This window comes from Acanthopagrus latus, chromosome 7, assembly GCF_904848185.1.
Source record: "Acanthopagrus latus isolate v.2019 chromosome 7, fAcaLat1.1, whole genome shotgun sequence".
NCBI classification, from domain to species: domain Eukaryota; kingdom Metazoa; phylum Chordata; class Actinopteri; order Spariformes; family Sparidae; genus Acanthopagrus; species Acanthopagrus latus.
Window position 1 is genome coordinate 8,780,244 of NC_051045.1, and position 26,386 is coordinate 8,806,629.

General features: G+C 42.5%; 1 protein-coding gene across 8 annotated transcripts in view; it reads right to left on the bottom strand.

Annotated features, from left to right (window-relative positions):
* LOC119023025 (rap1 GTPase-activating protein 1-like) overlaps window positions 1-23,865 on the bottom strand; it is a 48,126-nt gene extending 24,261 nt beyond the window's left edge. For 4 of the 8 annotated variants that reach the window (XM_037104627.1, XM_037104622.1, XM_037104620.1 and 1 more), the window contains exons 1-2: window positions 23,709-23,865; window positions 12,689-12,724 (exon numbers count right to left, since the gene is read on the bottom strand). In XM_037104627.1, coding sequence (XP_036960522.1) covers window positions 12,689-12,724; window positions 23,709-23,752 — 80 coding nt within the window. In that variant the 5' untranslated portion in view covers window positions 23,753-23,865. Of the gene's footprint in view, window positions 1-1,295; window positions 1,535-12,688; window positions 12,725-23,708 lie in introns of those variants that run through there. The other 4 variants (XM_037104618.1, XM_037104624.1, XM_037104628.1 and 1 more) reach the window with 4 other exon arrangements.
* Window positions 23,866-26,386: the final 2,521 nt, after the last annotated feature.

Below are 26,386 nucleotides of genomic sequence, written 5' to 3' on the forward strand. Positions count from 1 at the left end.
TCAGTGCTCTAATAATAGGAGGTTAAACCAGGTGCAGAAAAGCTCTCCTCGCCCCTGACGCCATTTATTTTAAATCTAAATATCACTCTGACGACCGTCATACAAGTTATGTCTGACACAAGTCAATATATGAATCTGCTGCTTGAGCATCATTCCCAAAGGATATCACATCGTATTCCTCTGTGGAGGCATAAGCCGCTATTCACAAACACTTCAGGGATCTGGGGACACAATACCCACAGTTTCACATTTATTCAGACAGAGGATCTCTCTCTTCTCAAACCCAGGAGAGTAGCACATTGCTAATGCAGAATCCGGCTAATACTACTGTCACGCATCCTTTGCTCTGAACTCAATATATCTCGACAAGGACGGCTTTATCTCCACAGGATCACTGATCGATAGCCCGGCTGAATATTGTGCCCTATTGACACGGGCAACCGGCCGGTTTGCACAGCAGGTTTTCAATTTGTTTGATTAATTCAATCTGTTTCAAATGCACAGAGAGATCGATCGGTGTGAATGTGGCTCTGAACTGGCCAAGAAGCAGTGAAAAATGTATATTGCTCTCTGTGCTGATCAAAGGCTGAGGCTGCAGCAGCCATGATGAAATATGTGTCATATCTCCTCAAACTGTGAGTATGAACCTTTTTCTCAGCACGCTCACTAAACAGGAAGGAGGAGAGGAACCCCGCAGCAGCTCTCCCGTGGGAGAATGGGATACGATTGGGCATCAGCTGCCCTGAACTCTTAATTAGAACTGATGCACAATAGATGGATGCACAACAAACACACCCACACACAAACAGACACACAAAAGAAAGCAAATTCTTTCATCTCTAACAGTTGGTTTAAAGAATTATGTTGTGATGTATCAAAACAATTTGAGGTAATACTTGTTAAACATTTCTATTCACCAGTTTGTGTCAAGTTGTAGCGTGTTGGTGTATGAAAATGACACACATTTGCAACAAGATATACCATCTATGTCCCCTTCAACAGCATCAAAACACACATCAGAGTAAGAGAGACAGAAGACATGTCCTGGTTCTTCATTGGACACCCCACAATGCCTTTCACACACACCTGCCTGCTCTTTAGAGCGCCACCACGTAAGCCCTCCTGCGGATCAGTTTGCAGCGCTAAGCCACAGCTTCGTCCCAACAACACAACAAATTACATAACACACCTCAGCTGGGTTAGCCATGCACCGCAGAAATGAGCCGTGTGAAGGAGTCACAGCGCATCACCTGGGCGACCTGACGTCCTGCACGGAGCAGAGCGGCACAACTTACTCACACAGTGGCAGCTGAACGCCGGGCGCTCCCCGTGAAGTCCGGACAGTGACCAGCAGTCCAGCAGATGACTCACAGTCTACGCTTCTCCTCCAGTTAAGCCTTTCGCTCCCTCTCCCTCCCTCTCTTTCACAGTTATCTCCTCTCTCTCGGCTTCTGTGCGTTTACTCTTCTCTCTCTCTCTCTCTCTCCAGCTTCACTTGCTGCTTCCCATCAGTCGTTCACCTGCTGGCCTCACTCTCAGCTCTTTAGACTCACACACTCTCCCAGCGAGCATCCCCTCTACTGCTCATCTCTCCTCCCTCTCCCTCCCTCTCCCTCTCTCTCTCTCCCCTCCCACTCAGTCTCTCACACATACACATATGTGCTCTCCAGTTGTCACTTCCTTCATCTCCACCCTCTTTGTCTGCTCTGAGGCTCACGCACACACTGTGCCACTTGCGTCCGGAAGCCCCAAACTCAAACCATCGCACCCATCCCCAACTACCAACACCAGCCTTATCCGCTTTAAAGTGGGAGACCCTTCCCCCAATCATCCATTTAGGGGACGACTGAAGTCTGACGTTCGGAAAGAGAAAGGAGAGCAGGGCTGATTAGGGCAACGGGGGTTGCCTTAAATCCCCAGACTGCCTCACGAGCCAGCTAGGGCTGTTGCTGTGGCAACCACATCAGCCACGCGTGAAGAGAAAAAAAAAAAAAAAGAAGTAACACCCACATGCAAATTCATGTTCATTATGATATGGCTTCAACAAGGTTATTAAGACCAGCATTAGGCTCCCAAAGGTGAACAGGTACCACCTAAATGCTCACTGTGCAGAAGAGAGCCTGTGTGTTTAAGGCTTTTAATTACTGTAATGACTCTCGTTCAATCCCTGGTGAACATGTGCGTTTCCTGCACTAAGCTACCATCTGCAGTTCCCGGCAGACCTGTGACTAATTTCACCAACAGTGCCCTTTTTTTCTTGGTAAATCCCAGCTAAAGAACATATAATTCAGTGAGTGAGGACACCTCCTTAGACACCTCTCAATGAAATGTGGGGTTAGGGTGTGTGTGTGTGTGTGTGTGTGTGTGTGTGTGTGTGTGTGTGTGTGTGTGTGTGTGTGTGTGTGTGTGTCAGACGTGAAGAGATAACAAGGGATTACATCGCGGCCATCATACTGTGCTCCATTAAGAGCCGTGTATTGTGATAAACAAAACAAATAATCCTCTCACTGTCCAAAGCTTACTGGTTAAAAAAGAAAAAAAAAAGTATTACATCATTGGACAAAACTTGTACAGATTAGCAGTAATTTGTTGAGGCGTCCTGCTGCAGTGGGACAGTAATCTCTCATGATCTCTCTCTTTTAAACCCCCTTGAGCAAAGAGTGCAGATGTTACATGTGTGGTTTAGTTTGTTTTTTTCTTTTTTTCGGCAGGGGCTCAGCTTGGAGTTAAACAAATTAAAAAATGTGTCGATAGTACTTATAGATGGAAACACATTATCGGATGAGTGCAGGATGATTTTTTCGCGGCTGGTCGCTATCAAAACATACATTTAGAATGGCACTGTGGGACCTCTACTATACGCTGACAAAATGATAAACAATAGCGGAACAGGGAGAAAATCCTCAGCCATGTGGAGCTTTATTGTTTTGGTTTTTTTATCTCCTATAGAGGAAGATAAATTGATAGTATCCTCGCTGCTCTCTGAATCCCACAGTAAATCCCTTCCGACCGGCCCCTGCTGCCAGGGATTCCCATCCCATTAGCCTGGTGAAATGGCCTGTGGTGGTCACTCCTCTCTCCTCTCTCCCTCTCCCCCTCTTCCGCCACTCACCCCTTATCCCCTGAGAATTGCCGCTGTCCTGAAATTTCTCCATCTCCGGCCCTCTCACTCTCTCTTGCCACTCTCTAGCTTTTTTTTTTCACAGCTATTTCTCCCCCGAGACAAGTTAGATAATAAGGAGCTCGAATAATGGCTAAAGCTAGCCGGTTGCTGGATCCTGTAATTCCCAGAGGATTAGGGTGAGTCGAATCGAGAGTCAGCAACTGTGTATTCGTAATTCTTCATTAATCAAATTTAACGTTCGTTCTGATTCAAACAAAGCAATTCAAAACCGAGCAAGGAGAGGCAGCTTTGGTGCTTTGATGCTCTTCACCTGTGGAACAAGCTTCTTGAACACCACATGTCTGATAAAGCTGTCAGCTCATTCAAATCTGGGTTAAAAATATGATTGTTTTCTGCAGATTTTGAATAAATAATACACAATCTGGTTAATTATGTACCTATCCATGTGCTTGCTTCTGCTTAATAAAATGTTTAATTTTTGTTTATTTGCTTGTTTTGTCATCTTTTTGATTTTAATGTTTTTTATTAATGACAAAAATGTCTTTATCTAGGACCTTTTTAAAGCTGAAATCTTCACTCTAGCTGTTCAGCTACAAGTGCTGGTGTGCACCCTGTCTGAAGTGGGTGCCTGAGCAGAAGGCCAACCACATTTTGAGGGTGTAAATTCCATCTTTTTAAAACAATTTTGGCTTCCCTGAGACATGGCCCATTCAATCAAGTTGTATGGAGCCAACTTATCCTTAAATGTGTTTTTTATTCTGTCGTCCCATGGCCCTGGAAAGCACTTTGAAATGCCTCAGATCTGAATGGTGCTCCTGAAATAAACCTGCCTGGTCTCATGTTGCCTTGTGTGTATGGGGGGCTGTGTGCGACCAGCCAGTATAGCCAAAGGTTTTGGACTCCAGTCACAGATACATCATACAAGAGCAACATGTCAGAGGTCTCCAGCAAGCAAGAAGGCTGCGGCGGTTCTGAAATATGGATGAATGGTTATTTATGCATAACCATTGAGTGTCTCCCACAGGTTGAGATTTAATTAGTGGTGGTTGACCTCAGGGGGGAGGAAGGAGAACAGAGAGCTGCAAACAGTTCTGAGCCTCAAGAGTCGGCTGGAAAAACACAGCTGAATTTATGAGCTATTTAATGACTGTACATGAATCATTCCAGCAGCGTTTACTGCCTTCAACTGCATTTCCACTCAGACAAAAGAAAAAGGTAAACAAATAAAGCACCAAAGTATTCTCGTGCTGGATTTTACACGGATCAGACAGAAACAGAAATATTTCCAGTGGAAACAGTCAATGCTGTCTTTGAATCTGTGACAATCAAAACGTTGGATGCAGAATGTCTGAAAGTTTTTCCTGATTTGTTAAATCCCGCCTCATATCACTCTGAAACAAATTGGCTGGGTTCAATCAGGCACAATGTTTGCAAGGCAAAGCAGGAGCACCTACTGCTTCCTAACTTTTAAAGAAACTTTACATCCCCTCCATGATTTCTCTGCAGCTCACCTGACCCCCACTGTGACTCTGATTGTGACTGGTTTGATAATCATGTATCATTTTTTTTTAAATATCTTGTTTTGTACGTGGTAATTGCTCTACATTAGGAGGCCTCTGAAAAGACACTGTATGAGCGCTGTGGATGTTCATCCTGATATTGACTGTGACCTCTTTTTCTCACAGTGGATTCACTCCTGGCAGACTGACCCACTTGGCTCAGGTCATGACTGCAGAGACGCAAAGTAAACACTAGATATTATTCATGTTGTTCATACCAGCCCCAAGTCTTTAAATCTTGTCCAAGATTCATGAAGCACAAAGCATTTCTGAGGCATCAGCCATGCCAGCAGCTCTTCGAGGCTGTACATGGATAAATGCAAATGTAAAATGTAAAATGCTAACCTACAGATGTTTCGCAGGTATCCCGATGTCCCCGATCTTATTTTTACTGGTCAGCATGCTAACATTTCATTGTTGGTACTACACCACTCAAAATTATTGAGGGATATTTTAGTGTTTCACTAAACTTCAGATGAAATATAAGGGATTTACAAAAGTTTAAAAAAGTATTTTTTGGGGAGACTGGAAAGCAGAGCCTGTGGTTTATGACTTGCATGTGTTGTGTTTGTTTCAGTCAAAAGAGGTGCTGCTCAATATACCAACTTCCTCCTCTGCTAACTACTTGTTTGCACCAGTTTGAGAGAAAACTGCAGAGGAAAACAAAATAAAAGTAGGATTTATTGAGTGAATCCACAACATTGCCATGAATGTCTTTTCAAGCCAGGAAGAGTGGAAAGGGAGGAGAGGAGGTGGACTAGGAGGATAAGATGAAGAGTGGAGGAGATAGAGGAGGCAATGAGAACACATTCCAAACATTTTGCGATAAAATACAACAATAAAGCAAGAAATGGGGTATGTTAGAGAGGACGGAAGAGAGTGGGACAGAAAAATGAAAAGAGTAAAAAGAAAGTCTATTCAGATTGGACATGAGTTAATTAGTTCCCAAATTTTCAGCCTATTTCAATGATGTATGAAGATTGAATTAGAAATGTCCCCATTTTATATTTCAAAAGATCATCCTGATGAACACCTGTGCCAGATTTCAGGACAATCCGCACAAAAATTTGCAGAAGACATTTAACCAAAATAAAAAAATGCCAACATTCTGGCAGAACGAGACTAAAAGCCAGCGGGTCACCAAAGTCATTAGGGTTCATCCTCTGGTCACCATGAATGAATGTGTGAAAATCAACAAAACGGTGGTGCAAGAACAAAAGTCAAAAGTTCACCGAAATCAGTAGGGTTCTTTTTTTTTCTGAGTATTTTTTCTTATTTATTAGTTACTATTTTAATACGTCCAGTAGCTGAGATATGTCAGACTGAATCAATAATAATGAGTTTGTGTGGCTAAAAAAGCTCACAGTCAGTACTGGAATAAATCAAAACAAATATGTCTCATGATCTCTGAGTAATACGAGTCTAATGCCTCACCTCCTTGTCAACATGAACCGGAGATTTGACCTCAATTAACGTATAAGCACTGCCAACAACCCTCCCCAACACCACTTATTTAACAAGAAGGCTGTTCATAATGTGTGTGAAAATTTACTTCAGAGGTCAGTCATAAGCATGCTCAGATGTGCTGCTCGGTGATCTTATTTGACTCAGTGTCATCATATATTACAGCGATGACACTGAAGAGCTCAGACATTAGGGAACCGACCTCCCTCTTAAATTCATCATGAAGTAGCAACACCTGCTCCCTTGCCTGCCATCAGTCCTCCAACAAGTAGAGATATGAGGAGCACATGTGCTATGAATTACTGCACAAATAGACCCTGGAATTGCCCTGTTGTCGAGGCCAACCCCCCCATTCTCCACCCCCCAATCCCCTCAGACTGACCCAAAGCCCTCAAACTAATGGGAGGATGATTGTCTGCGGTATGAAACCATTTCCCTACGCGGTTCTCATATCAGTCATTTGTCATGTGTGTATGTGGCTGCATTCACTCTACCAAAAGTGCTAAAATTTGAGCTGCGATTGGCAATCTTTCCAGATGAAAACATCTGATTTCCACTCTTCTTCAGCTACTGTATCACCTCCTGGGTCCACTTTATTTAGATATCACATTCTGTGTTGAGAAAAGGAAGTAACAAAAAAACTACTCAAGGACTTTCCACAATCTGTTTTCGGAAGATAGCTGCGAAAGCTATCGCTGCCACAATCAGACGAAAGCAGTACTGGCAAAAACTCAGAAAGAAGATAAGTGTGAGAAGGTGATTGTTCCCCAGGGAACTATATCTCTAAAAGTCCTTTAACACAACAGTCCAAATCCTATTCAGCAGCTCATATCAGCGCATCAAAACACACCCTCTGTGAGGATATCAGCGCATGTTCTATGCTATGCTACTGTATTCACGTGAAGAATAGAAAAATACAATCAAATACTACAGAGGGGAATTATACATAATGATGTATTTGTAGGATCTGACGCATGAGGAGACTCCTCAATGGGTTCTCTTGAACTCGCACATCCCCTGTCAGTTGGCCTTATTGTGTATGCATTAAAAAGGCCAGGTACAGCAGGTGTTTTTGAATTAAAGCATATCCACTCTCCCTAGCTTTCTTATCTCTCACAGTGTCACTGGCCAGATTTCCTTGGACAACATGCCCCCTGGGGAAATCACACTCAAGCAGATGTGCCTTTTCAACAGCAGACGGTCACTGCAGGAGCATTTTGTGCTCTTTTGTGTTTAATATTAGAGCTGCGAGTGTATGCAGTGACATTAACATACAATTTGATCCATGAGGCGTCCATCCTATCAGTCAAAACAGAAACATCCACAGCAGATCTCAGCAAAACTGCACAAAGGATTTTGGGTCATGCATGGATTTCCTTTTCCTTTGGAGAGAAAAACCAGGAGGAAGGCGAGGAAAAGTAAATCCTTCTCTCTTCTCCCGCTGGCTTACCACACCATCCTCAGCGTGACAGGTGTCAGTAAAGAGGCTCCACGAGGGATACACATTTCCTTAAATGTATACTCAGGGATCTACCCGTCCACAAACACAAGGATTAAAGGCCATGGCTGCCTCTTCACTACCTGAAGCCCTTTCTTCCAATGATACTGCAGCTTCAGGAGATGGTCTGAAGTCAAAGAAGTGAACTTTGGTACAACTTTGCCACAGAAGAGCTCCAACAATCAGATAAAAAGAAAAAGGAAAATGTCCTGTCAAAGCTGCCGACACTCATCTCAACCTCAACAGCCTGCTGTCGTCTGGGCTTTATGATTTCTAAGACATCTTGTGCTGGTGCTGGATGGTGGATGACATGTAAGGATTTGGATTATTGAGACGGGAAGAACCCGGGGCGAGCTTGTCACTTCGGCGCTATATTTGGTCGGACAGCAGGAGACTCACAGAGAGACAGTCTAGTCTGATCGGGCTTGACAGTTTGCTCTCCCACAACGTCCGCTCTTCCAGACAACTCGGCTTGACGTGCACAGATGAGCGTGCACAAGCAAACTGACACCCGGGCCGGCGAGCGCATGTGCGGCATCAGCACACAGAGGATGATGCAGAGTGACATCTCATGGGAAATCAGTGAACACAAACAGAGGAGTGGTTACAGCGACACCTTTTAAGTGTTTACGGGCAGGAGCAGGACACAAAAGGATGAAATGGGCCTAGAATTTAGAGAGCGTCATAAAAATAGAAGACAGAAGACAGATCGCATCAAACAATTTGGAATAAATAGCAATGTCATTCAGCAGCATCAGAAGAGCTGGTTTAAGAAAGCCACGGAGCAAAACAATAAATGTTTGAAACCACTAAACACATGCGCGCGCACACACACACACACACACACGCACACACACACACATTGTGCCAGCCAAAACTAAGACATAAGGAAAAGTGTCTTCAGCTTGTGAAGAAGGTAGGATTACTGCAGACTGTCCCTGCACTGCATTGAATAATACATTGTTTCTGGTGTGGTTTTCCACCAATTAGGTGTCATAAAATCACAAAAAGACATTCTTCTGCCTCAATGAAACATCAATAAGTTTACCTACTTGATACAAGACAAACCGTTTCAAGTTTCCACCTTCTCACCTTTTCTAGCTGCATTTTAGACGATATGATTGGCTCAAAACTAGTAGCATCAAACCTTCCCCCTACAGCAGATGAGAGTGAAGATTGCCTTCAATTTATAAACTCTGCACAAGAAACACTGCATCAAATATCAATGTGAGTTGAGGAGTCTACAAGATACATATTTTGGAAGAAACGCCAACAATGTGATGGCTGACAGAAAAAAGTCACAATTGTTAATAACTGCATTCAAAGCTGGAGTTAGTAAGACTGTAGAAACCAACGAGAGCAGTCTAAATTTAAAAAGTATCCACCCCCGTCTAGAGCAAAGGCTAATATCCTGACTAATATCAAGTTCTCTCGTGTCTAACATGAATTCGTCCATGCTAGCCAAAGTAGCACCAGCAGTCAATTTAAAAATGCAGAGTTGTCCTTTATGAGGGGTCAAGTGGTCTAACGCTAGGATTTAAGGCTGGACAGGAAGTAATACAAGTGACAACCTGCCACATTAATCCATCATGCTCCAAGGAACAGCCAGGCGGCTGGATGTATGTTCGTATGTAGGAGAGACAGACACAAAGAGGCTCTTACACAACATCTCGGTATAGCCATTATCCACACTAACACTCATCTCCCATTTCCTCCCATCAGGGGGCTTAGCAAGACTGGATTACAACCAATTACAGGCCTCCCCTGGAGAGAGCGGAGACAGGGCCTCGAAGATCATCTCTTCATTGCGTGTGACCCACAATGACCAGATGTAAGATGGTCATTTCACATTTAATCAAAAAACAAAGACTGGGAGGATCAAAAGTGAACGATTACAGGCACTAAAGATGTCAAACAGATTCTGTGGTATTGCTAACTGAGTCCACATACAGTGGTTGGAAGAAAGTATTAGTGCAAGTTGAAACTGTGTATACTATATGATAAAAAGAAAATCAGAGTTTCAGAGGCTCAGAGAGTCTAGCACCACCATACTTGTCTGCCATGCCTCCAGTCTTTGAACCAGGACGGCCTCACAGGTCCTCTGAGTCTTTAGGTTTAGTGAGGCATCTTTTAGTATTTATGCTCCAAGAGCTGCTCCTAGGTTAGAAACTTGTGCAGAAACTACATTGTGTCATCAGTGCAAGTCCTGTTAGCTGAGGTTAGCTATAACTGCAGTTTAATGTGGAAGTGGGATGAAAAAAAATCACAAGAGAAGAAACACTGTATGTTTGAGAAGAAAATGAGGTTTCAAGAAAATTGATCGACTCTTACTTTGTCTGACAAAGTACGTGCACACAGATGCTAAAAAAGGTGTTAAAAATGTTACTGTGATCTTGTTTTAAAATGTTTTTCATTAGAGTTACGGAACAGGAAATAATAGTAATAACAGTGCCTAATGACCTTGTATCAAACAAATTTCACAAATTTCCCCCTCTGCGGGACATTAAAGGATTTCTGATTCTGCTTCTGATCACTTTATCTGATCATTTCTCTCTAGTTGGAATAAACAGATTAATGCTGCGCAGGAACATGGAGCTAACATTTAGTGACGTTGCTTCCGGGAGGGTCTGTGGCCGATGCAACCTTTTGTCGGAGATCTCTGAAGATTTCAGGATTGCTGAACACCTCGTTGGGCGAAATGCTCAAAACAACAAGGGGTTCAAACAAGTGTTTGAAAAAAGGTGAACAAAGCCAGAACTCATGAGCCAGTCCTGTGAAATAGTGTTCACAGGGCACGATGTGGCTCCATCTTGAAAACTGGATAAACACGTGGGACAAATGAAAGAATTTCATCAATACAGTTGGGGAAAATGTGTTGCATTGTAATATTTCCAGCAGATTAGATGCAACACAGCAGACAGCACCACTCTGCTCATGTCAAGAAAGTTACATTCTGATAAAAAATTCTTGAAATTCAAACACACATCCTCTAAGACTACGTTATTCAGTATCCATATAAACAGTTTAGTTGGGATGTCTAATCTCCTTTAATTTATTTCATTTTTTGTCTACTTTGTTTTGCCACATAATAATAATTTGTACTTCTCATGAGTGTCAGTCTAAAATTGTTTTCCTGTTTGCACTCCTGCTGTCTTTTTAACAGCACGTCAGTCACCTGAAAAGCACTTAGAGCTACGCTAACCTGTATAAAGGCTGTGCACGTTTGATTGACAGGTTGATACGGATCAAGTTTTGCATATTGCTGCCTTTTGTATGGAAATCACAGCTTGGTTTCAGTCAATCATTTCGTGAGAGTTGGCAAGAATGAATGCATGCATCCGTCAGGTAAATTGAAATTGTTTGTACCATTTGATGGCGGAATCATGCGGCTGTCATCAGAACTACCTTTAGGCAGGTTAAAAGGGAACTCACCAGAATTTCCTTGGCCTTCCGATTCGGAAAGGTGAGCATGGCATTTTACTGGGTTGTGCTGTTACAGCCTCGCCGGCAGTCGATTTAGTAGCTCGCTGTTCTAATTTCCAGTCACATCCTGTCCAACACTCAGTACCTGGAGGAAGATTCAGACTCTGGCTCTTCCAGATTGCAGAGGCTTTCTTTGACTTTTCTGCTGAAATCTAACTTTTGTCCTCAGGCTTAACAAAGTGAAGAATCCTTTCTAAAAGCAGTGGAAATATCTGATGCCACTTCGACTGATGCTTCAATCCTAGCACCACAGGTTCTGTTGTTAGAAATTGGTCTGTCCTGCTGGGCATGAACACTGATGATTATGTAGTAAAACTCAAGTTGTATTAACACAGTGGGAAGGATCCTCCACATTCATTAAGCAGCATTCATTCCTTGCATTGAAGAAGAGCCTGGAAAAGGACCGAGCGTGACTCTGCTGAACTCTAAATGCATTTTGTTTTGCAGCCATCACACTTTACTGCTCTCTTCTGTCTCCTCCTGTCACGTCACCACATCCGCTCACTTCCTTTCCTCCTTCTTCCACCTCTTCACACCCACAAATCTTTAATCTTCTGTGCTGCCTTGTATCCTCCCTTTAGATTCTCCTCTTCATCTCTACTTTGTGTCTCCAGTGTCTCTCCTCGTCTTCTTTACCTTGAGCTGCAGTTGTTCTGTTATAGCCTGCTGCAGTGGTATCCCGACGGGCAGACTGTAGTCTCTGCAAACAAGCTCAGCCACTGCTGAGTAATGCAGGCCTAGCCAGTAAGAAAGATCCTCCTGTATCTGTATTCCAGAGGGAAGGAGTGATGACACTGCGGCGAGGCACTGTTTAGCCTGCTGCAGTCAGACAGAGGGGGTTAAGGGCTCGACACTCGTGCCACCACACCTAAAGCGTTCGGAAACGGAGTGGTCCATCCGCAGTGGCAAGAGGTGTGCATGCTCAGCTCCCTGCCTGCCTTCACGTGCCACTCACAGCAGCACTCCAAACCTGCCAGCACTGCAGAGATGGCAGCACGGACCGGCTCACTGTTTCCCTGCTGCTGCCCATCTGCTCTAACTTCCAACTTCCAAATCCAAATGAAGTCTCAAGTCATTTATTTTCTGTCAAGTTACAAGTAATTCATACTGTAACATGACTCAAGTCTAAGTCACAATGACTCAGGTCCACATGGGGCGTAGCCTGGGCCACTGCAGTCCACTATACAGCCAACAATATTAACACAATCATGACCACACAAGTAACACTATAGGTGGTTAATAAGTCTGTATAATGTATTGCATTGATCATACAGTAAATACTAATAACATCTGTTATCTCTAAAGAACAACATATTGTGGGCTGTTTCTTCTCCATAGTTTATGGCGCATAGTACATATCAGGCCCTGGGTTAAAGACAATTTTGCACTAGAATCAGTGGCAGCCAGTTTCAGCTGCAGGTGCTGATGGACAACAAAACCTATGGATCACACACACAGAATCAAAGAGTACAAATCCAATAATGTCAACACCATCAATCCTAAACACACTATGATTAATTTCGGGATTTACTGACAAAAAAAAAGAGCAGAATAACTCACCACAAGCCTCTTGCCTTGGCGAAGGTCTTGTCCACTCTAAAAAGAAAAAAAAAAGGTAAAGGTTTTATGAACAGCCCCAGTCAGACATTTTTACACATTTGGTGTTAATCTACGTCAAATCACATTGAAAAATCATCTGAAAATGGTCGAAGTCTGCCGAGGAAGTAACCACTTTAAAACAACCAGGTGAGGACAGCTGAGTAAATCCAAATACTACAGATTTCAAATTTTCATATCAGCAAAAAGGCACGACAAATTGCAGTACAACAGCACCAGGTGGCATGTTACTGAAGCCTACACTCACTGATCGTCTCCTTGTCTTTCCCCTGTCTGCACTTGTGTCCACGGCACTGAGCGAGGTTGGTTATGCAGTGGGCCGCGTTACCCTGAAATAACTTCTGCCATCTGTTGAAGTGGCATTTCCAAGGATGAAAGGATGATTACTAGGCTTGTGTTTTCTGAGACAAAATGAAACTTGTCCTGGCTTGAATCCACACTAAGAGGCTCATTACTCACTGACAGTCAGGAATAAACCATCATCTGTCCTTAAGCCACACTGGATAAACAGGTCTGAGCAGTAATCACTGGAAACAATAACCACATGATGCAGCGCTGAGAGCTCCTCAGAGGATGCATGGTGGGGTGTCTTCCAATAGATGGCGCTGTTTGTGCAGGAGAAATATCTGCCTCACGTCTGACAGGCGAAGTACATGACAAACAAGGCTTCCTCTCTGCTCATCCGCCGTTTATCACGACAAATACGTCCATAATGCAGCCTGACACTATAAGAAAAATGCGTTTTCTTTGCCTCTAAATGGAAAACATCACAATCATAAAAAACTTTACTGGCAACAACAAAGTAGATACTTGATACTAATAAAGGGTGCACTACAGCACAGTGAATGACTCATGCTGCTTGCCTGTCTCTTGTGACGGCTGGAGGAGGTGACACAGGGAAAAGGGAATGTTTAGTATGTCTCTCAGGCCTCCTGCAGCTGCTGCAGACACATACACTGACCCCTCAGACATTCTCAGGATGACACACCACCAAGCAGCACAAAGTTAACACATAACGCAAATAATCCTAAAGCTGTGAGACTGCATTTATGTGGTTCTTTCCCCTTGCTGTCGGCTGCGTGTCCTAGCTACGTCCCTCAAGCCGTGTCTCCCAGTGGAGCCACCAGAGTTCAAACCTCTTACTCATCTTCCCCTGGACATGATTAGTTTGCATGACACAGCAGCACCCGAAGGATCAAACAACCAATTCTGGAAAGAGAAGTGACTCTCGCTGAAACACAAATATGGGTAAAAACGAGACTAAGAGTCTACAGAGCGAGTTTGTCTGTGAGGATGTACTCAGGAGAAGTGGTTGTCCGAGCTGAATGCTAATGCCCCACTTACAATGAGAACTATAAAGGATCAGTTTCATCCAGAAATCAAAAATACACACTTTTTCTGCTGTTGTACTTATTATCCATCTAGTGTGCATCAACTCCTGGTTTGGTGTGGATTTAAACATTATAGGTTCATTATGTAAGAATTGGTGGATTATCTCGAGTCCTCCAAATGTATTCTTTTGTCATCCAGGTCCATTCTATTCAAAAAGAAGGCAGATATCTGTATGGCCGATATCTTCAAAATACGGCCCCTCACACCAAGACAATCTAGATGGATGACTCTGTCTCTCCAATTAAGTGGTAGAATATGTATTTTTGATTCTGGGAAGAACTAATCCTTTAACATGGTGATGGGTAAAGGATACATCCAGATGCAGATGGAGAGTCAGGTGAACATTTGCTTTTAGCTGACAGTGGAAACTTTGCCTTAAAAGGGTGTAAATCTCAGATCTCGGATCTCAGGGCTGCTGCAGACTCAGACTACTGTAGCTGTGTGGAGCCGTTTAATGTATTATTATTTCTTAAGGTTGGCTAGTAGATGTGGACATTTCAAAAGTCCACATCTACCTCAGTTGTTTAGGAGAATGCTACAACACTGTTCTGCTGTGAAGCAAAGACACTTTGTCGGACTTTCCATCAGCATGAGGGGGAGTAGATAATGACTGAGTTTCTCACGCTCTCATTTTCAGGTGAAGTTATCCTTCAACAGGTAAAATGTTTACCCTCTTAGTATAGTGTGTTAACATTTACACAATAACTAGTTAGCCTGAAGCACAAACTACAGGTGACAGAAGCTATCACAGTTCATCCTGAGGAGGATATGACTGTTTATATGTTGTGCCTGTCGTCCTTTTAGCTTTTGAGATATATAAGATAAGGAATGAAAACTTTCCCCTGCTGATGTTGCAATAGAGGAAAATGAAAAGTTGTTTTGATTCATTCTCTGAATACCATGGATACCAAACGTCTTCACAGGATCACATGCGTATGGACTGATTATGACCGACACAGCATCTCAAGAGTCTTGACACAAGCGTGGATAAAAACCAATGAGTCAGCCGACAGACGGAGCTCCCGTTTTCATTTCATTCATATATACATCTATGTTTCATCGATTACGAGAAATCCCCAAAGGGGTAATGATCGCAATGTAAAAAAAAAAAAAAAACTGTACTTCTTCTTTTGCTGTGAGAAATTCTCCAAAGATAAATGAAAGTGTAACACTTCCTCCTTCTCGGAAACTGTGTTAGTGAGAGGAAACAGGCCCTGGGGGGTTTGTTTGTTCACTGTACTGTGGAGTGCCGAATCAACAGACTTGTGTTGTTACAGTCGGTTGTCGCCTGATCCCCCTCGGTGCAGACAATCGCTCATCATTTCCCATCCCCCGGCCTCCAAGCCACATATAATGCCTCTGAGATGGATTCTGTGCTGCTGTTTAATCTCAGATCTACCACCAGTGTTGATTTCACTGCACCTGACGTGAGAGACACGTGTGTGCAGATGAATCAAGACTCTACCTTTAGTGGAATGCATATTGCTCCTTGGGAGAGAGACAAAATACTTACGCACTGTCGGCTCTGCTCCGGTGAGGCTGAGCGTGGGGAGGTGTTTTCATATGTACTGCATCACTAAGAATAACATTTTCTAAACCTCATCCTGTGCTGCTCGCCCATTCTCAAGTTTCATGGAATTCCCACAAAATGAAATCAACCAGGGTGTGTCTACATTATTGGATAAAGGCTCCAAACTGAAGCACCTAAACCAACACAGGAAACATGCAATAAAATGTACCCTCGGTTACAAAGCAGAGCGCGACACCGAAGAGCCGAGACCTCCAATCAACATAATGGGATGGATGAGGGATGAATTTGTCAAAGATTTGTGAGATTAAGAACATGCCCTTGTCTTTTATTGTGCTAAGCTGCTAAAATATGTCCCTGCATACAAAATTGTGCTTGGACATCTTGCTACAAGGTAGGGAAGGGCTGTGAAAGCTGTCTGAGGACCCAAAATAATGTTGTTTTCAGATAGTGGACAAAGAGAAACTGAATTCACTGCAGAAGCTACAGGCAAAGCTGCTCGCCCTAGCTCTTTTTAGTAATTTATCTGAAAACCCCTAAAAGTGTGGGGTTCAAAGAGCAGATATTGTATGTGAAATAATAATTAAGATATCATCACTCTTTAAATCATGTACCCAACAGTCATTCATACCTTTTCTCATCAAGCAGGAACTAATCTGATCCCTGAGATTCACAGGAGAGACATTCCACGACGCAAAATCAAAACATACCTGGACTCAGCAGGTCAGTGTGCAGATAAAGAGGGCGAAGCAGAGCTGAAAACAGCGAGATGTGAAGAAATCTCAGCCTTATCAGGAACACGGAGATTATTCTGTCCCTCTGTGAGAGAACAATGCTTGGTGTGTTCATATGTAGACTATAACAAATTTGCCTGTGCTAATGCATTTTGTGGGCTATGAGTCATATTTGCACATTCAAATCTCACAACAGCGTGTAGCCTAGTTTTTTATTTAAAGCAGCTGCAAGAACTCTCGCTTTTGTGGATTCTGGCGGCTCCTGTGGACAAGAGAGGTACGAGCACCTTGGCCTCCTGTCATACAGATCATCAGTATCAGCATTTTAATTTCTCTTGAGGTATCTTAACTGTAGTGAAGTATGACTAAGATGTGTAATATGATGATGGTGAAACACCTCTTAAGTTACTTTGTTCCTACATTGTACATTTTTTAATTTGACTTTACAACGTCAGGAGCAGTTACCAAGTAAAGCAGACTATTCAGCGTAAGTTGTAGGATCTAAAAGTTTTCAGACATTAAAATAATTAGTCTACTTAACAACTACTAATACTATACAGAAATCTCCAGCCAATCTTTTTTCTTATGGCCTCATTTGCTCATGTAGGTCAAACAGAGGCACCAGCACTGGAAACAATCAGACTGTTTCTTGTCTGGCTAAATACTCCTCGTAGTACGCTTAAAACGAGACGAGATGAACCAGCGCATTTAGGAATGCAATCAAGCTGGAGGCCAAATACTGGAAAATTGTTTTTCATGCTTCCTCTACTCTGAGCAAGGTATCAACCATGGGATGGATCCAAATATCAGCAAGGGATAAGAGGGCTCAATGCAGGTCCTAGAAACCCTGTAGGCTAACACGGTGTCAGCAGCCATGACAATTAGTTCATTAAACTTAATCTGACTTTGAGCACAGCTTTTAAATTCTTAATTTCTTTGCCGCTAAACTTTTTTTGAAAGAGTATCCTTTGTGGTACAGTATATACGTGAAGTCAGCAACACTGCTCATGGCAAGTAGGTCAGCAGACAAGGCTGAGGACTCAGTCTGGAGGAAATCCAGCTTAAAGCAGACAAGTTTGTTGTTCGGGCACCCGTCTGCTGCAGTAACATACCCCTGCAGTGATAATTCTATATCTGAAATATAAGACTCTAAATTTAGGATTACTCAGATGGAGACAAAAAACATGTCTGACCAAATTATCTTAATAGGTCTGTGAATGCATCTGAACCATCACACCAGCTGTTCAGTACAGCTCTTCAGTATTGAACTTTCCAGATGTTTACTGAAAGAATGGAAAGACACTTGAAAATAACCATCAGCAACAAATATTTATTAAATAAAAGAAATTAAATACTGTAGAATAAAGTCTGTTGGTACACATTTTAAACATCCGTTTTAAAAGAGACATTTGTATTGTGAGACTGATGCTGGGGACATGATCCAAGTGTACCCAGCTTCCACAGAAAGTATTCCCCTTCCCTGCAGCTACAATAAATTCTGGAGCAGTCGCGGTGAGTGTTACATCCAGGTTTGGGATTAAGACTCCACCCAATAAAGAATGCATGCTTGATTTAAATTTTGCACACACGCTGCAATAGTTTTAAGCTAGAAAAATATCCATTATATTATCATTATTATTATTGAATTAAAGCCCCAGTTAGGTTCAACTGAAATGTGTGGCTGTACTGGAGCATATTTGTGTTTTAAACTAAATCAGTCAACATCATCATGCTGATGATGGTGCTGTTAAGTTATAGTTAGTGGTGTAATTTGCCCAAATTCAAAGGTGGTGCCAAAACAATAGGTGCTGCTGCTCTCTACACGCTTTACGGTGATCTTTTAGCTGTAGCGACTAGCTCCCATTAACAAATAGTTCAGTTAGCTGTGTTGAAAGTTCTTTGTTAATTTGTCCAGATATTTCATTAAAAGCTAAAACCTGTGTTTTTTTCACTAGAGAGAAACTCAGGGGATTAATCCTTTAGTTACCACAAATGTTTTGTTTTTTTTCTGAATGAGCTCTTTCTCACATTAACACCTACAGTAAACACATATTCTAGTATCTGACTCTGCAGTTCACCATTCACGATGCTTCAGCACAGAAGCTGGATACTGTCAAAAACAGACACAAAGGGCCTCAAGCAAATCTGAACAATATCTTTATATTGAAAGGCTCTGGGCATAAGAAACACTGGCAAACAATACTGAACACGACCAGATCTAGACTGTGTACTGTATCTGCACCCAGCATGGCTGCTGTATCCACACCCAGCATGGACTGAATGAGCCTTTTGACAGAGAAATGAGCATGAAGTGGTTGAATGTGCTCATTTAGCTCCAGTACAGTTGGATACAGTGTTTATGAAAACACACACACAACACGTACTGGTACAACAGCCATGCTGAGTGCTGGCACTGCAATATCTACTGTATCACATCCACCCAACAGAGAAAACACACGACACGTTTTCTGTTGTCAGTGTCATCGTTTTGTGTGACTATATGAAGACACTATAGATGGTCCTTGAACATCACAGTAAACTCAAAAGGGGTGGCAGAACAAAACAAGTCTACGATGTATCGCAATTCTCACTTGAAATATCGTCTCAATACAGAAAAGCTAATGATTTAAGGAACTTTTAAAAAACCTATTCCTGACATTATGATCACCTGTAACAGAAATGTAACAGATGTAAAACATGTGCCACAGCTTTAAACTTATGGCAAGGCTGCTTATCGAGTTTTGGCGAGGTCGGTTGATTGTGATGAAAGAAGCAATTAAAGCAAAGCTCCAGATTAACTTTTTCACAATCGTAACACTGATGCTCCCTTCTAAAAATGAACAAAGCACCAGAACTAAACTCAGGAGCTCCACTTTCATCATCATGCAGCACAACACATTCATATTTTTCCATTTTCACTGTATTAGTGATAAACCCTTCAGCAAGTTGTCACGCAAGATCATGTATAAAAATCCTAATCTGGATGCAAGACTCATCGATAATACAGTATATACTGTCAATGGATATTATTGCGTTGAAGTCCTCTGAATCAGAATCATATTGAATCATGAGGTGCCTCGAGATCCCCACCTTTAAACTCACAGTGCCCAATATTTTCAAAAATGTATGTGAGTTCACATTTTTATACAGTTTTGTCTGGAGTGTGTGTGGGAGTTTTGGAATTTTCACTCACTGTTACCAGAGTTAAACCTTAACCGTATGATTCATTCCTAATAATACCTAATCTTTTTCAGAGCACGTTACAAAAAAACAAAAACAAAAACAGATTCACTTCAAACACAGTAATGATGTACATTAAAACCCGATCATGGGTACCAAAGTCAATGAGAGTCTAACCAGTTGAGTAAGACTCAAACTTCGCACAGAAGAGCATGCCAGTTTGAAAAGGTGTGTTCTGGATTTTTTTATGATTTCTGATAAATTGGTTGTAAAGATGAAGCCACAGGTGGAGTGGTTCAATGAAGAAACGCCGGTGATAAGGAAAAACTAAACATAGACTCACTGTAAGTGCAGGTTACTGCTGTCTGGTTATACTATTCCAGTGCAGGGGGTCCTATAATCAATATCTCAATAAACTGCGAGCCATTTGTTGCTCTCTTCATGATGTTATTTTAACATAAAAACTACATATTTTACTGGCAAAGAGGAAGCAACAAACGTGTTTGGAGCAGACCAATCTGGATGTATGTAAGAGTGACAAAGTAAGAAAAATCCCTCCTGTGGTTCTTATCAGAGCAGAAATAAGAGAACGAGCACGGCCCCACGAGCATTAGATAATTAACCACAGCTTACCTAATGCATTCCCGCCCTATTCATCTCCCTGGATGGCTGGGCAGTATGAATATGGATATGAATGTCAAAGTACATATGGAAGGTGGATCCACTGAGTAGGCAATGAAGAGCACTCTGGTAGCCTCACATCTTCTGTTTGTTTTGCCTCTGCCCTTGGAAAGGTACTTGAATGACCTCCTGATCTCAAGTAGCCCTGCCTCGCGGTCTAATCATCTTTTGTCATGCAAACATTTGCTTTTGTCAAACAGAAAGACTCTGTGTGGCCTTCCTATTTGTCCCCGGTTCAATATTCAACGCATGAAGCTTTAGACATTGGGAATAAAAAAAAAAACAAAACATTCAGGGATAGAAGCCTCTTCCTATTCTGTGTCAAGGCAGCAGTTCATGTCAAAAATGTTTTTTCATTTTGACAGTGCTACACAAGCACTTTGATACACCACCACCACCCAAGTGGGATACAATCAGTTGCTAATCTTGAACATCATCATCATAATAAGTGTTATCAAGAACCGAGTACTCTGTTTAACACTGCATAAACACCTCTTTCCGCAACGGTTCTCTTGTCGTGTTTAGTTGAAGCAATGACATTTTGAAATCAGCTGACCAGAGGATTCCAGCTACAATTCAGGCCTGCTCGAATTTCAAAACAATGTGGGTCTTTCCACTCGGCTGTTCTTGAACAGGACGGACATGCATTCCTCCCATCTTTCTATAAGTCACGACAACATACAACATTATTGTTCGCGTTTGCCTGAAGGCTGCGGAGGTTACTAAGAGAGCATTCATTTTAATGGAGACAAATCATAGCTCCGTGTTTCTCTAATGATTTAATAGTTTAAAAAAGTCAGAAAATACATATCATACCTACAGTCTGTCTCTTACAACAGGCATTTAAGACATTTAAGTCAACAAACTTAGCCTCAAAAAGTGAAAAGAATACTTAGAGACGTGTCAGTAAAGGGATATGAAAGCTCAGTGGTGCAATGGATCTGCTGCCAAACTACAGTCTCAGGTAAAAAAGGCTCTAATAACAAAACAAAAGAGCCATAACCTAGCAAAAAATAAAATGAAATTAAAACCTAATACATAAGAATTCAAACGAAGTGGCAGCTCCATTAATATTTGATGCCAAAATGACAAGCTTCCTTTAAGAAAGACCGAACGGAACAAAGGGGGCAGCGCTCCATTCGGTGAATGCCAACGGGATGCAGAGTGGGCAGAGTGTATTACAGCTCACCTGCTGATGTGAGCAATCAAACTGACCTATTGAAAATGTCAATCGGAATGGCATTCAAGGATGCCACAAAACAAAAAAGCAAGTAGTTTGTTTTATGTAGAGAGCTGCTCCACTACACGGATGAAATAAACAAGGGGTGACAGATCCTAAACATGGTGGTTCGTTTTATGCGGTAAGACCTGTTCAATATGTGCAGACACCAAAACGTTTGATAGCGCTTTATTTCAAGCTCACCCAACTTCTATGATAATAACAAGTTGTCAGCTTTGCTTCTCATGTCCAAAGTATGTTTTTCTAGTGCAACATTATCTTTGCTTCATTGTGGTGCGCCAAGCTGGCACCCTAAAGCCAACAACCATCAACAAAGATCCTGATAAGAATTTCGATAAGCAACACAAAAGGGAGATAAATGCTCTGTATCTTTTTTTTTAACAAAACAAAAGCAAACAAGGGAACTGCTATCTTGAATGGGCTATGGACAACTTTTATTGTCCATAGCCCATTTATTCTATTTTATTTTATAACTTATCATTCTAAAGTAGATATTGATTGCACAGTGTAATGGCTGTACAAAAAGACACCACCCCTGTTCCCTATAAACCCTTATGTTCACCGAGCCAGAGTTTTCCAATTACAGCAAATAAAGGAAGCGTGTCTGCCATTGCGCTAACAGGAAGAGGCATTGTTTTTCCAGGTTGCCGCCCCCAGGTAATGGTGGAGCAACTGCACTGCAAAAGAGTAAGAACCCCACGCTGATGGTGGAGGCAAAGAAGGTAAAGATGGAGACTGATAGAATCAAGAGTGAGCAGACAGACATTCACTCAATGGAGGACTGCTGATGAGTGTCCCCCCCGATGCAAACTGGCATTCTTTCAACAAGATCAGTTAGTAACACAACCTGCATACCTGTTATTACACCCAGGTGTTTTACTCTGCCTTTTCAAAGCACTGAGAGTTTCTTGGTCAAATTCAGATTCTTACAGTTGTTTTTTGGTTTGGACAGTAGCCATGTTGCTAATGTTGTCTATGTGACAATGGCACCATAAGTAGTACCACAGGGGATTGCCAGGAGGGGGGACAGTTGAAAAGATGACTACTTTTGCTTTAACTGGTGTAACCAACAAATCCAAAACGAACGGTCACATGCTCAAAGGTATCCACAAATTGTCAGGGAAGTGATCCAGGTGAAGTAATCCGAGCAGCAACATCCAAATTACATGATGTTTCCATAGCTTGTTGCTCATGAAGACAGCTTTCTATGAACAATGCTTCAGCTGCTGTATCCATTATATGCTGTCTCTGCTTCCCACATCATTTGTCGTGTATTATGTTTTGTTTTTTTGCAGAAGCCTCTTAAAAAAATAGGGTAACTGCTGTAGGGACAGTGAAGCAAAAGTGTAACCATCACCGTGACTGCCCATAATGCATCTGTATTAGTGTCTCTGGCTCCACCTGGCCGACAGCCCACACACACTGACAACAATTATAGCCACTGTGCCAAAATTGCCACACAGCCAAGCCTGGCTGTAACTACTGCCTGAGCTAGTTGTTAGCTAATGGTATATTTGCAGCCTCTCGTGACGCCTTCAACACATGCACACCCAAAAATATTGTTCGACACAAAACTTAGCCTGAAGTGGAGTCTGGCGTGCTGTTGCACTGGAGCACCTGTTCACCTTTTGTCCAATTAAAAAGCTCTTTGCTGACTGTGCGTCTCCGGCTCAGCATCCTGTAAAGTCTGAAGTGAGCCACATAAAAACACTGGGGACATGAGTGCCTACAGACAACATGGGGGATACAGCACTTTACTGAGGAGCACGCATTTTTCAAGCATACGTGTACTTGTGCAGCTCCGTCAGTGCCACAGTAATTCTTTCCTGTAACCTACACCCTACCTACTTTTCTCTGTTGATTTTATCACCTTATCTTGTTAATGCATCTACATCTGATACCTCACCATTACTGTACAACATGTAACCATTAATGATTCGCCATCAAGCACCAACAGCAGCATTACCGGGTCCAATTCATGAGAGGGAGCCAGGATGAAGACAACTAAGACATTTTACGACAAAAGCCGTTCTTAATAGGATGGCATTCCTGCGCAAATGGCACAAACATGCAGGCACAAACACAGCCACAGAATCTGCATTGTCATCAAACAGGGAGACAGACACAGACACAAAAAAAAAATCCAATCACACAAATGAGAGCTGTGTGTTGTGACGAGCTTCGGCTGATTAAGATATTCGTTCTTACCCTCCATAGGCTCCAAAAGTAAAACTCCTCTTTCTCTGCGGCATGCCGGCTAATGGATAGCAGTGAGTCAGTCAACTCAGAGCTGAATGGAGCCAGCACTTGTGTCACTTACGCTGACTGAGCATGTGTGTGCGTGTGTGTGTGTGAATGTGTGTGTTTGTATGCTTTGCCTGCCGTCTGAGTTCCACTCCCACAGCCTCAGCTAACGTGCCCTGCCTCTTCCTTGCTCACACGCCTCCTTGACAAACAGGGGAGGTGGGGAGAGACGGCAAGAGGATGAGGGAAGGGAGGAAAAGGGGGGAGGGGGCTGGAGTGAGGGCTGCTGACCATGCCAGTCTCCCAGGGAACCAGGAGTGTGGTGGCAGCCTTTCACACAAACAGGCAACATCCTCTCGCTCATACGGTGAAAATTACAGAGAACAAGGTGGCAGGTGTTTGGTTTTTTTTTTCCATTTGAAACAGGCTCCCTGAAACCACACAACACTGACACAATTCAAAATGATAAAAAAAAAAATGGCTTCAGGCAAAACGGAGAGGAGTTCTTGGCATTGTGACAATGCTTAGAACAAGTCTTGCAACGCTGGTTCTAGTGGAAGACAGCTGGTCAAACGAGCTGTAGACATCAGACAGACAGTCGTCACAAATGTCCCAATCACAGAGTCTCGCAGGTACACGCCTGCATACTGTTTCTAATCTTCCTTTTGTGAGCCCATCACCTCTGGTATGTGCACTATAAGGAGAGTTAAGTTAGTGCAGAGTTATACTGCACTGCCATTAGCTGCACTGATGGAAACTGAGTAAAGGTCTGGACAAAGAAAGCATCCTTCAGCAGGCTGTTGATAAACTGGCAGCGGTGACAACAATGCATTAATGCTGCCATGGATTATTGAATAAAGGAGGATTGCAGTCTAGCGTGTTAGCCTGCTATCTGATGGACTTCTAAACCATTTGCAATATGCTGGGTGAAACCTGTTTTCATGGTCAGTGTCGGGTAGGCGAGAGTCAGCCGTGTTTTTATCCTAAACCATGAAGTAAATCTCTCCAATGCAAGACCGCTTTCTCCCCGAGGCCCTATGAAGTCGGTATGATAACCCATCACATCAAATGAAAAGCACTCATAGTAACTGAGCAGCCAAGCACTTAATTAATCAATGTGCCTATCAAACGAGCACAATCATGCTGATAGACAATTACATCACCTCTCCAAAATTGCATCACCCCTTTCCTCTGAGACTGCAATTTTCTAAAAAAAACATTGCACCACTGCATCACAGTCCTTGGCTGACTTTGTTGGTAATAAACCTCCCCTTGTCTCTTGGCTAACACAGACATTTGGCTTCATTGATTGTGGCTAAAATTGATTAGACTGGCATTATTGGGCACTTGTTTTTAACCAGGCCGGTTGCTTGGCTCTAGGGATGCCACTGACGGTCTGTCAGTCTGTTCACCATTTGATCCAGACTGAAAAATCTGACTGATTGGCGATCCCTTTCGTTTCTACTGATATTTAAAGAAAGGACATTCATCCTCTGAACACTGTAAGCAGTAATGTGTGCAAGGATATGCAAGATTTTCTCAGTAAGTAAGACTGTTAAGAGTTACTTTCTTATGGCTACAATCTTTTAAAAATAATGCTACCCAGCCCTGATCATCGTTCCCAAAACAACCCGATCATTACAGCATATCAGTGACATGCAGGTTCCTTTGTGGTAAGTTGGTTATATTTAGGCAAGAAAACTACTTGGTTAGGTTTAGAAGACCATTGTGGTTCTGATTAAAATGACTGTACCATCGGTTATGTGATAACTGTGTTAGTTAGTGAAAAAAACTGGCCATATTTTCATAACTTTTGCTTTCACACCAGGTACAAACTCCTGGGCTTGTTTGACCAAAGAATTTCATGCTATATTGGAGAGGACTCAAAACTGGTGATTGAGACCATTAACTTCCTGTTTACTGAGGTAATAAATCAAGTAGAACGGATGATTTTCTCATAAGCTTACATACAGTCCAGTGAAGACGCCCCCTGCTGGCCCACAGAAATAATATACATTTAAGACACTTCCATTTCCACAAACGCAGATTTAAGACACTTCCACTTTCACTTGTCAGACCCAGTACAGCACATATGCACCAATAAATAACGCCACAATCTAGCACGGATACCTACCTAAGTAAGTAAATTTCCACTTGACAGTTGTTCATGAGAGTGTATCAAATACCAAAACCGCATATATCCTGTCCAGCATGGGAATAAATCTTTAACCAAACCATCAGCTCAATGACTTTTATGCAGCTGACACAATCAGAAACCATTATCTTGATCCCAGCAAACAGACAGCTACTCAGTTTTGGCACAGCCACAGCCCAACTTTTATTTAAGTGGCACTCTATTGATTCCGCACATCAGTCTTGGTGCTACCTTCAGCCCTGTCTGCTTTCCTGACAATTCAATTAACTAAAGCAGCTGTGGCGTGTGCGAGGCATCTGAATGGGTGCAGCCCAGACAGAGGCCTTTAATCACATCACCTCAGAAACACAGCACAGTCCTCTGAGCGAGCGTTGGCTCCTGTTTTGTCTTAAAGGAAGGAGACGGGCAGGAAGACGTTTAAAGAGCACAAGAGAAATGGAGTTCCCTTCCCGATATCTATGTCGTCACCAGAAAACTACTGACAGAC